This window comes from Perca fluviatilis, chromosome 2 (assembly GCF_010015445.1).
Source record: "Perca fluviatilis chromosome 2, GENO_Pfluv_1.0, whole genome shotgun sequence".
NCBI classification, from domain to species: domain Eukaryota; kingdom Metazoa; phylum Chordata; class Actinopteri; order Perciformes; family Percidae; genus Perca; species Perca fluviatilis.
Window position 1 is genome coordinate 29186284 of NC_053113.1, and position 12137 is coordinate 29198420.

Consider the following 12137-nt stretch of genomic DNA (forward strand, 5'->3'; position numbering starts at 1 on the left):
TGCCATTACTTTACAAAGAAGCCCTTCATAGTAGACCATAGTAAGTACCTTCCAGATCTCATGCTTTATTAGGTTTTGTTCTCTCTTCGCTCTCTGATTACAAGGTCACAGTGTGCACATGTTGCAGAGAGAAAAAAAAAAAAAAAAAAAAAAAAAAAAAAAAAAAAAAAGAGAGAGAGAGAGAGAGAGAGAGAGTCTAAGTGTAAAAAAAAAAAAAAAACACGCAAGATCTACCTCCTTGTTCTGGGTGTACTGGAAGCAATCTATAGGGTACGGCTAATAACAGCCGCGATCATCACCCACACGCAGTACCTGTTTACTCTGAAGGGGGGATGGACGTGATGGGAGGCGTTTCCAGCATTAGCCCAGCTGTTGGGTTGAGCGCAGTCCTGCACATGCTCGGTTAATGAACCAGTTGGCGTTGGATGCATGAAACACGGACGGCATCTCCTCGTTAATTAAAAAGTGCCTACATAAAATGGAAATATGAAGCCGGGTTTGGCTTGAGCTGGAACGATATTTAAACGCTGCATAACTGAGACAGCACGCCTACAAAGAGGGACTGGCGCGCCTTGGCACCGGAGGGAAGCACCAAACTTCACAGGCGAACTGAGCATCAATTTAGGACAAAATATCAGCACACTGTAAGAGCATGTTTCCGTGGACTGTTTTTTACATCATGTAAATTTATAATTATCAACTTAAGATCCAGAATAAGGTTTGGAAAGCGGCAGTGATTGTGCTCATTTTGCTCTCCCCAACCGTGCCAATGCTGGAATGGCTTGTGGCTCTGTGCATTGTGATCCTGGTGGTCTTAATCTGGCCAGGCTCCAAATATTTTGGCACAGAGAGCCAGTCGGATACCTTGCTTCAGAGACTGGGAATTTCACAACAGACAACGAAGGACAAGACCGGGAGGTGCGTCTCAGAGCGAGAGGGGAGCGACGGTGCCCAGGCCGCCTGTGCGGGTGCCGGGACCGATGGGAAAGCACGTAGCGTGGCACTAATATGCAAACCGTCGGCACTGGCCAACTATCTCCTAAAACACTGCAGGACTTTCAGTAATTACTCGCCGTGTGTTGGGTGGACGTGGCGGGCCAGCGCCTTACTTCAGAGTGTGTACAAGGCGTGCTGGCCGTACAATAGCCCGGTCCAGTTTGTGCGGGACAACCTGCAGCTGAGCGATGATGGGCTGGTGGCCTTGGACTGGGCAGTGCCATCCTACCAGAAACGACGCAGGACTTCCAGTCACTCCACCAGTCCGGTTCTGCTCATCATCCCAAACTCTTTTGGGAAGATCACTAGAAATGTGTTAAAGGTGCGTTCTTGGCTTCTCTCACAGACTTCACTTCAAATCACCATATTATCGAGATTATACTTAAACATGATAAATCATATTCATGCAGAAACTTAACAACCAATCATATAAAATATAAAGCTGATTTGACAAAAAAATGTTGTAGCCTAAAAAAACTCGTCACATCACTTATAGCACCTTTAATACCCAATAAATGAACTTCAAATATTCCACAAACCTAACAACCTGTAAAAGTTATAAATGGCAGTTTCCATTGTGTCTGCAGACACTAACACACTCCTATTGTTTTTGAATCAGTGCATATCAACAGAAAGCCATGTCCAAGGTCAGCATGTCCACTGAGATGCATCTTAAATTGTGTCATGAACTTTGTAGCCCTAATCTGTGTTAGAGCATGAGTGAACATGGTGAGAATTACAGCTGCATGAGAGCGCATTGTGTCCTGTTGTTGAGGAAAGCGTTCCACATGTAAATATGAGCATTCCCATAGCTTAAATGCAACAACAGAACTCATTTTTAAATTCAGAGGGTCGAATCTAGAAACTAGTCAAAAGAGAAGTCAGACATTCAGTAATTTAAAAGAGACGTGGGAAGCTGCCAGTGCAAATAAACAATGACCATTTGGGCAAAGGAAATCAATTGAGATAAGGCATGGCGAGCTCAGATGGAACAAAAGAGCTGAGGGGTAAAAAGATCAGATGCGGAGGCAGCACCAGTCTTTCAACTGCTCTTTCAATACACTGACTGAGGTAATTGAGTAAGGGATTACAAAGCATCGCTTGACTTGAGGGGCCTGGGGAAGTGCAGAGCTGCTCCACATGACGGCCTGTTGGCTCTCTCACCACTCTGGGCACCTGGAATCGTGCTAGCTCATTTAATTTCATACTGTTAGCTCTGTGTGCAAACCTGTCACAGGCTCAATGTCAGCCCCATGTCAGATAGAACAACTCTGCAAGAACTCAACACTAACAAAACCCAATGTGTTTGACATTAATCTAGAGTAAATAACTTATTGTGTGGATCTAAAGAACAAACGATAGAGGACGACAGAAAGAGAAGAAGTGGAAGAAGAAGAAACGATAGAGAGACGAAAATAGAACGAAAACAGCGCATCATAAATATGTCGGGTCTTAAAGCTTTACCACGGAAAAAAAAAAACTGATGGAAAGATGAAAAGTAATTGTCACATTCAGGCAGATCTGTGCCTCTTTCTTTTTTTCCCTGGGCCATCATCAGAGTACAGATTATTTGTGATGCTGTCAGCCAGTTACACTAGCTGAGGCGCAGCAAGGGATATACACCAATTAAGAGTGCTCCTGTCACTGGTGTGTGTGTGTATGTGTGCACGCGTGTGTGTGCTTGTGGCATGTGTCAGAAAAAGACAAGAAGAGCTCTTGTTTACGTGGGCGTACACACTCGATCTGTGACAGAAGAAATGGAGAGGGAAATTTATTTTTGGAGCGTGTGGGCTTGTGGTCCCTGTCCCATTCTCTTTTACACGGCAGTGACGGCACATTTCAGGAACTCATGAATTTATGAATAAGCCATCCTCCTTAAATTATTCATATTTTTACTCTGTTTTAGGCTCCTTTTGTTTTTTTATGTGGTTGGGCATGATTTGTAAGCATTTACATAATGATAGAGGTAAACGTTGATACAGTACTTAACATATAGGTCTACAGTCTTTTCAATGGCTTCAGAGTTTGTGATATGTTCATCCCAAAACATACAATAAATACATTCATACATAAACCATTCCGTACATGAACCAAAGTGTTAAAATAACAAATTGTGATATTACACGTGCATGCACATAACCCGTCTGTAAAATCAAGTGTCAGTTTTTGTGCTAAGCTAACCGACTGCTGCAGTAGCTTCATATTTACAGTGAGCACAGTATGGATCTTCTCATAATCTTCAGCATGAAAGTGAAGCATAGTTCCCAAAATCTTGAACCATTCCTTTTAACCAGCACTGCGTTTATCTAAACTCTCAAGTCCAAGCAAGTCTGCATAGACAGCTACTCCTCAATAAACTCTCCTGATCTCAACCATCAACAAAACTCAATATTAACCCATTTTTTGTATCCTCAACTTCAAAAAAAGGTCACTCAAAGAGGCCAGTTTAATAAACTGAAGGTGTGTAAAGACTTGTAGGAATGTGCTCCATATTGAATGGCCTGTGTCCCCTGTTTAGAGCAATGTGTTGAAAGGCCATAAATGTTCCTGGAGGCAGCCATCCAGCTGTTGCAGCCGTCTTGCCTAATATGATTTACACGCGTCACACTTTCCTGACAGAGACTTGTGAGCGCCATCATTTTGTGACCTAGTTAAGTGTTTAATTCAGTATGCTTTTGGCACTCCTTTTCACATTAAGTACTTTTCATTCCATATAGATATGAGGGATTATATATTGCAGTCATTATGTGTAATTTACCATTCAACACTTAGATAATTGTTTTTCAGACCATTCTTTTTCACTTTCTGATTGCTGAGAGAGCAGCTGGAATTTCCCAGATTCCTTGCGGGTCGGGATAATAGCTTAGCACTCGTGCAGTAAAAGTAGGAAAGTTTTACCATTAACAGTCATGATTAGATTAGTGAGAGACGTAATAGTAGCAGTAATACTTAATCAGTCCTAGTGTTGGATATTTCTGAATCACGAAAACATAGCACAAAACCCAATACAGATATACTAGGACAAAGATGTACCGATATCTATGACTATAACATAACAATGAGTAGGCAAAGAAGCAAATGGGCCAACCAATTAACTATAAAGATGGCAGTCATGGCATTTATTATATAACAAGTACAGGAATTTTCATCTAGATTTTTATCATTTGTTTTAACTTTCAGCAGTTTTCAGTTCATTAGCAAAGCAGTAAAATTATTAGAAAATGTAATACCGGGTCGGCGTATACAGTAGTAGTATGTTATGGATGCACTTTAACATCAAATTTATCTTTCTAAAAAAAATGTTTCCCCTTATTGCCTAAATGTTAGCTGCACTCCTGCACACATCCAACTCAGAGGAGCAAAGCTATTCCTCAGACATGTATCACAGGCCTATTAAAGAGTATTTAGGGAAACTATTGACCTGAATAGAGGACAGAGATTTGTAGCGAGATGCTTTGTTGCCTCTAAAAGGCTTCTAATCGAATAACATCCTCAATTGAACTTGATTTGTTGCAACATGTTGCAATGAAGCTGCTGAATTTTGTTTAACAGGTGGTCTCACAGAAGAAGATCACCTTATTCAAAATGCTTCGAAGGCAATATTCATTGTTTGTATTCATGTCGAGGCAGCGCGGGTGAAGAATATGCCCGTGTGTGTGTGTGTGTGTGTGTGTGTGTGTGTGTGTGTGTGTGTGTGTGTGTGTGTGTGTGTGTGTGTGTGTGTGTGTGTGTGTGTGTGTGTGTGTGTGTGTGATACTGTAAGAAGGACAGTGTGTATGAGAGCTGGCATGCTGTCCAGTGTCTAGAGTCCCTGCTGAAGGAATTTGTCAGTGAGCTGAAAGTTTATCAACTCTGGCAGAAAACTGCTGGAGCAGCTACTGTTTGTCATTGAGATCTCTGAGAAAAAGACAAATTCAGAATGTCAGGATACCATTTTAGGAAAAGTATTGCCAGAAACGTAATGTGCACAAATATGATCTAGAAAAAAGGCCAACTATTATATTTAAAGTCAGATTAAGGAAGCCCTAAGGACAATTACTCCCTCTAAACTGGTGATTTATCAGATTGTTCAAAAAAATATTCTACGTTGGTCATGAGTCAGTGCTTCCCTTCCGAACAAAAAGTAGTTTTTTAGGTTTGGGGGTCAAATGATATAACAAATACAGGCTTTGCAATATCTTTGGATTTAGTGATTTCTTCCATTCATTTTATTTGCCATCATCAAGGTGTGTTTAGTATCAATTGTTACTCATTGTGCCGGTTGGTACACACAGTGCATCACCACAATGTTGCTGTATCAATACTTGAGCAGTGGAGCATAAACAGGACAAAATCTTTTCACACTCAGTTCGCCTAATTTAATCTCAACAACATTAATTGCTCAGCCCTGGCACACATACTGTATGCAGTTAAATTTTGAAATATCTAACAGTGTCTTTCAATACCTATTATGGGAATATATGAGAATTCAACTGAACTCAGGTGATTCACATTTATTTGATATTGCTCTTCCCCTCCTTTCACGAGTTTAGGAAGAAGCTAATGAATGAGTGAATTCATGATGTTCCAGTGTATTAGCTCTGCTCAGAGTTTTATTTCGCAATGTAAACGAGTACATCCTCTTTTCATACAGACAACCAAAAGTGGCAAAAATCCTACTGCAGTCTTTCTCAGCTGGTAAATATTTAATGCAGTGATTCTGCAGCTCTTCCTGCATCCCACTGGGATTTTTGCAAATTTAAAAGCAGAATATAACTCTTTTCAAATCTGACAATGTATTTGCACAGGCTACCACAAACTTTTGTATGAGACAACAACTCTACTCCTATGTAGTGGGGAATAGGGAAGACAAATCTGTAATAGATTGAATAATTGAATCTAAAGGTAATATTCAGAGCCTTGACTGAAACATTCTCCAGTCATTTTCTGCATGGAGAGCTTTTCACTGTTATTATATATATTTAATTGTCATTTCTGATCTGCTCTGAATCAAAACTCTCCGGTCTCTCTAGAGTTATTTGCCCCACTTTATGTAATTAGCTCAGGTTTAGGCTTACTAGTCTGATGTGTCTGCTCAACTTTTTCTCAATTATAGAAATTTGTCATATAATATTCTATGCTATTTATGTTACAAAGACTTAATTATTAGGATTAAGGATTTAGCAAATTAGATAATGCTTACAATAATATAATCTGCAGCCAAGGCTAAAAGAATAAGTTATACATTTACTCTGCTTTCTTTCCTGAAATCGTCCAGGCTTGCAATCTTTCTAGTAAACAATTCTCAAGAGCATTAAAAGCAAAATAAATGTATGCCAAACATTTGTGCCTGAGCCTTGTTTTAAAAATGAAAAGGCTTTTGGGTGAGAACAAGAGCATTTTACAGATTGAAAAGACACATATTCAATGATAGCTGATTTATGAAATTGGTTTGTTATTGTAATTTGTTGTTCCCATCAGGTTTACATAACGCTTCACAGAGCCATACGCTAAATGATGCTGTTTTGCACAAAATAGATTTAAGATATATCATTGTCCTACATTCTCAACAGCATTTAAATTCAAATGTTTAGAATAATTATATTACAATAATAAGTATAGCTCACTTCACAATAGAAACACTGAGTTATGATATTTCTCTCCACGCTGCAGCGGACTGAAAGGGGAGACTTTCTGCCAGAGACATGAGATCACAGGTTTCCGTATTCACCCCTTTCTGTTCTTATATGCCAATTGTGCTCTGAGCCCTGTTCAAGGAGTACAGAATTGTGCAGGTTGAAGCTGTCTGAGCTAAGAATCTGGCTGTTGGCCTTCACCTGCGCCTCTACACTGTCTGAGAACTGACAAGTTGATTTTAACAATCGCCACAGGACCTTCTTCTTTTGCCACTCAATTGTTGATTGTGAAGGCAGTGTCTTGGGATGCATAACTCTTGTTTGCTTATGGGCCAAACCATCATTGTATGCCTGTTTTGCAAGAGTTGGTTCCTCAATTGTTTAAAATCATAAATAAATGAAACTGTAAGAGAAAACAGCATGCAATTCACTGATATGACAACATGTTGCTGTGTTCTGTAGTATTACAGTGTACAGTGGAAGCAACATGTAATCCTGTAGTTTTACGGTGTTCTCACTTCCCCCAGCAACTGTTTATTTCTTTTTCCATACAATAAAAGTAGCCTAGAACCATGCCATTTCAGGTGTTACAACTGCAAAGACATTTAGTGGAACAAAATGGAAACTGATCTCTAAAAGGAGGCATTGTTTAGTTCTGCGACATTAGCAACCAAGAGAACCGGCCACATTAATTCCAGCATTTGGCCTATTCAGAGGGACGAAAAAGAGGATATTTTTGGAGTATGCATAGTGTATGTAAATGCGTTGTATATAAACCATTTCATGTCCTTTCTCTTATGTTCCATAAATGGATTAATACATTTCCCATCTGGTCTTACAAGTAAACATTTAACATATTTAATTCAAAGAAGCTAACACACTAAATACAGAACTATTTATTTTCTCCACCCCCTCTCTCTACAGCTGTGTGAAACGGCACTGTCCCATGGCTACCTACCGGCAGTTTTCAACCGCCCGCAGCCCTGCTTCCACTGTGCTCCCTTCCACCCTATCCTGCGCGTTTCATCCAAACCTTTCTCACTGTGTCCATCCACTATATGTCCTTACATTTCATCCAGCCATTCCTCCTTTCCTCTATGCGCTGTCTCCTCCATCCATCCTCCATGCTTTCCTCCTTTCTTTCTATCTCTGTGTTTCCTGCTCCTTCTTTGTGTTCTATCTTTTCCTTCTGTCCTACTCTCCATCCACTCTTTGTCTATATATATATATATATATATATATATATATATATATATATATATATATATATTATATATCCTCTCTCTGTCTCTCTCTGTGTCTCTCTGTATATATATATATATATATATGTATATATATATGTGTTGTCTGTATATATCTCTCTCTCTCTCTCTCTCTCTTTCTCTCTCTGTTTCTCTCTCTCTCTCTCTCTCTTTCTCATGTCTCTCTCTCTGTCTATATACTCTCTCTCTCTTTCCTCTTTCTCTCTCTCCTCTTTCCTCTTTCCTCTCTTCCTGCCTCTCTCTCCTGTCTCTCTGCTGCCTCTTTCCTGTGTGTGTCTCTCTGTGTCTCTCTCTGTGTATGTATCTCTCTCTCTTTCCTGTGTTTCTCTCTCTCTCTCTCTATGTATGTGTCTCTGTGTGTGTGTTTTCCTGTGTGTGTCTGTGTGTGCCTGTCTGCTGTGTGTATGTGTGTGTGTGTATGTGTGTGTGTGTGTGTGTATGTCTCTTTGTGTGCTATGTGTATGTGTATGTGTGTATGTGTGTCTGTGTATGTGTATGTATATGTGTATATATTGTATATATATGTATATGTGTATGTATGTATATATGTATGTGTATGTCTTATGTATATATATGTATATATATATATATATGTATGTATATATATGTATGTATATGTATATATATGTATGTTATGTGTATATATATATGTATGTATATGTATATATATATATGTATGTATGTATGTATGTATGTATGTATGTATGTATGTATGTATGTATGTATATATATATATATGCAGCACATGCAGAGCCTATCCGTTTGGGACATGGTGCATTGGTTTGAGTAAGCATAATGAGTTTTGGAAGACAGAACGAGATCAGCAGCTCCTTCTCATCTTTCAGTTTACTGCAGGGAATATTTCACAGTGTCAAGAACATAATGAAAAACAACACAGTTTCATAAGACTGCTGCATTAACAAACACAACACACTGAGAGAAGGGAAATTATGGATTTTCAGTCAGCCAAAAGGGAGATACAGTAACAACAATGAGATTGTTAAAAAAAAAAAAAAAAACATTTACTGGAAAGGCAAAGACAATTAAGGAGAAAATAAGGTTACTGTAGCAACAGATGGCCTGCTCAGTGCCAAGTCATTGATTTAGAGAGACATTGTGACCCAGGTAAAGTTTCTCAGATCAATACCACTAAGGGAATATGACCCATGCAGCTCTTTAAAATTGATTTACTGATTTTCTCTTGTTGTCTCCTTTATTATATGCACAGGTACAAGACGGTGCTGGGTGAGACCATACATACAGACACCCTGTTTTCTAGCTGTTCCTTGCGTGGCCTGGAAGAGGCGTTGTTCTGTCAGACTGGCTCAGCAACAGCAGCACCAGCAGGGACCAGCAGTAGCTGCAATACTTCAGGTACCTGGGATGCTTACTGGGAACGCAATGAGCCCTTGAGAGACGTAGACGAAGTGGCTATTCCTGTTCTGAGCGTGTGCGCTCAGGATGACCCAGTCCGCGGTGACACCCAATCCACGATACCCATGGAACTCTTTGAGACAAACCCACATTTTTTCCTCCTCCTAACTGACCGTGGAAGTCACTGTGGGTTCTCCACCCAGTCCGAGGGGAGCGCCGCTGGTGCATTGGGGACTGGCAGTTCTGCGGCTGCACCGAACAGTGGGATGGAGAGCCGTCGGACCAACTGGAGCCACAGAGCTCTGCTGGAATTCTTCAGGGCGACCACAGACTTCTTTGCTGCAGAAGAGAGAGCGAAGCAGCTCGCTGCAAGAAGGAGGGGACTGGGGGGAGGCGCAGGAGGGAGGGTTTTCCGCCACCGCAGCGTCAGTACATGTAAACGAGTGCCAGCGTGTTCCCATAATATCCATGCCATTTACAACTGGCAGAGGTCCTACACACGATGAAGGAGCTTAATGGAAAATAATGGACTTTAGGGATGCTTTCTGATATTGTTTAGACTTTGGATGTGAAGAACTCAGGTTGTTCTCTGCCTGTGTGACACACAAAGTGTGAAGATATCTAAAACTAGAAAAGTGCAGATGTTGTGAAGTACTGAGGTCATGGAGTACTTTTAAGTGTGCGTTGTTCTCACACACTTGATATCAGCTATAAAACACTCTGACAGGAAAAAAGATCACGTCAGGCCACACGCTTGCATGCAGTTATTATGTTTAACTGTATGTTTAACAGTTGACATAAAACTCTCAAGACGAGTGGCTATATATTTTTCTACAGAGCATAACAAATCTCTTCATTGCCAGCTGTTAAATCTGAAGGATGCTGTCACACATTCATTTATTGATTTATCAATTCAACTGCCTCACATTTTACACAGTTTACACGGCATGTTTGAAAATTTAACACTTATTGTAGCATCTTACTGTTATTCTTTTTAACACTGAAAGGATATTTATAGGGGAGCAAACGTTTTGAAAGTCTTGTGCATAGAGTAGAAAGGGGGGAAAAAAATCCTGTGAAAATTTAAAATTAATTTGAGCTAGTCAAATGATCACCCAGTGTTATTGTACACACTATACTGTGTATATTATTGAATTTTGTCTTCTGTATTGGGAAATGTCCTGTGATTCCCAGAATAGAGGAACTTATGTGTGTTTGCCACCCAGTCAGCTTTTAGAGGAAAATCTGTGTCATGACGTTATGATAGTTTAATGAGCTGGATGGCTGGAAGCACTTTGAGTTTTGCTGTCTCACTATTTTAAACTCCTAACCCCCAAACTTGTGCTCCCAAGGTTTCACCCGACCGCTCAGGATCTGAAGCTGGTGGAGCTGTGAGGGCGGCTGGTTTTGCGCTACGATGGAGCGTTCAAGACTTAGTGGCATAATGTTGTTTGAAACATTTCTCAAGTCCCTGGAAATTGTGTTATTTGGGTTAATTCGTGTGCATTCAGCAAATAAATTATATGAATTCAAACAATAAAAAGTAATAAATAATATAGTGTTGAAAGTGTTGAGAGGAGAAACACTTAGAAGGGCAGCTCAACAGTTTGTTAAGCAGGAAAAGGTCAAGGTTCAGAATAGTAGAAAGCACCAGGACACAAAACTGCCAAGCACTGTTTGTCAACTGATTTTTGTCTTCTGTTTTATAAATATGCGATAAGTCTGCTAAATGAGTTTTATTATGTGATGGAATTTCAAAATAAAAAATATATAATAATGAATCAAGATGACAAAATTGGGATATACACTTTGTGTTTAATACGTCATTAAAAAAAATAGCTTTTAGCTTTTCACTACAGGTAAGAAAAATCCTTATTAATACCAGCATGTTGGATAATATACTGTATCTTGTTCTCACTTTGTCATTATTTTTGCTTATAATCATCATGTTTAAAGCACATCACACTAAAAGTGGGATCTGTGGTCTTGTCAAACCCCTGCTGAGTAAAATGCTCACAGCGACTCCCTATCATAGCACAGACCCCACAGCCAATCCAGTCTCTGTGTGTGTGTGTTACATTCACTGCAGTGTTTGTCCGCCCACTGAGCCTTATCCACTCAGACAGCTGGAACACAGCAGTGTACACACAGGCACACACAAAATGTGTGCCAGCAGACACATTGTCAACACGCATCACACACACACAACACACACACACACACACACACACACACACACACACACACACACACACACACACACACACACACACACACACACACACACACACACACACACATACCCACACACATGAAAAACACACAGAAATGCAAGCAAGCTGTCACATACTGTACATGCAGGATATTTTTATACACACTCTTATTAAAAATTGCCTGTGAGAGAGAGAGAGAGACACACACGCGCACACACACACACACACACACAGTGACGATCCCATGTACTGTATATGACACCATCATTAATACAGATAATGCTTCAATAAAAGTAACCTGACGTGATAACAAGCCAGATTCTAGCTCATTATGAGCTCAACAGAAATACTAAATATTAAAAATGTGATTTTCCAAAAGTTACTTCATTTCCCATTTGGTATTTAGACTTTGTTGCCTTTGTGGGGCCTAGGTGGGGCCTAGGTGGGCGCAATAAGCCATCATAATGACACTGTAACTGTTAACAATCAAGTCATCCTCAGTATTGCAGCTGTGGAGGGAAGAGCAGTTGTGTCTTATTCTCTTCCCTGTCCACATTTTCAGTCTTGGGGTGAAACCGACATCTCTTTGGTCTTAAATTAGTCCCTTTAATTATCAGTTTTTCTCTAAAAACAAAGAATAAAAGGCCAAATTGGATTCAGAGGCCTTTCGTTTCATG

General features: G+C 40.0%; 1 protein-coding gene across 1 annotated transcript; it reads left to right on the plus strand.

Annotated features, from left to right (window-relative positions):
• The first annotated feature begins 266 nt into the window (after positions 1 to 266).
• On the plus strand, positions 267 to 11042 carry abhd15a (abhydrolase domain containing 15a). Its single transcript, XM_039788999.1, has 3 exons — positions 267 to 1318; positions 7536 to 7631; positions 9046 to 11042. Exons 1-3 carry the CDS (start codon positions 770 to 772, stop codon positions 9751 to 9753), a joined length of 1353 nt encoding a protein of 450 aa, XP_039644933.1. The 5' UTR covers positions 267 to 769; the 3' UTR covers positions 9754 to 11042.
• Positions 11043 to 12137: the final 1095 nt, after the last annotated feature.

What these genes read in the sequence shown, in the direction of transcription:
- abhd15a (XM_039788999.1), top strand. Translation starts at nt 770, where the DNA reads ATGCTGGAATGGCTTGTGGCTCTGTGCATTGTGATCCTGGTGGTCTTA. An exon ending in TCACTAGAAATGTGTTAAAG is followed by an intron (nt 1,319 to 7,535) that starts GTGCGTTCTTGG and finishes CTCTCTCTACAG; the next exon opens with CTGTGTGAAACGGCACTGTC. An exon ending in CCTTCCACCCTATCCTGCGC is followed by an intron (nt 7,632 to 9,045) that starts GTTTCATCCAAA and finishes TGACCCATGCAG; the next exon opens with CTCTTTAAAATTGATTTACT.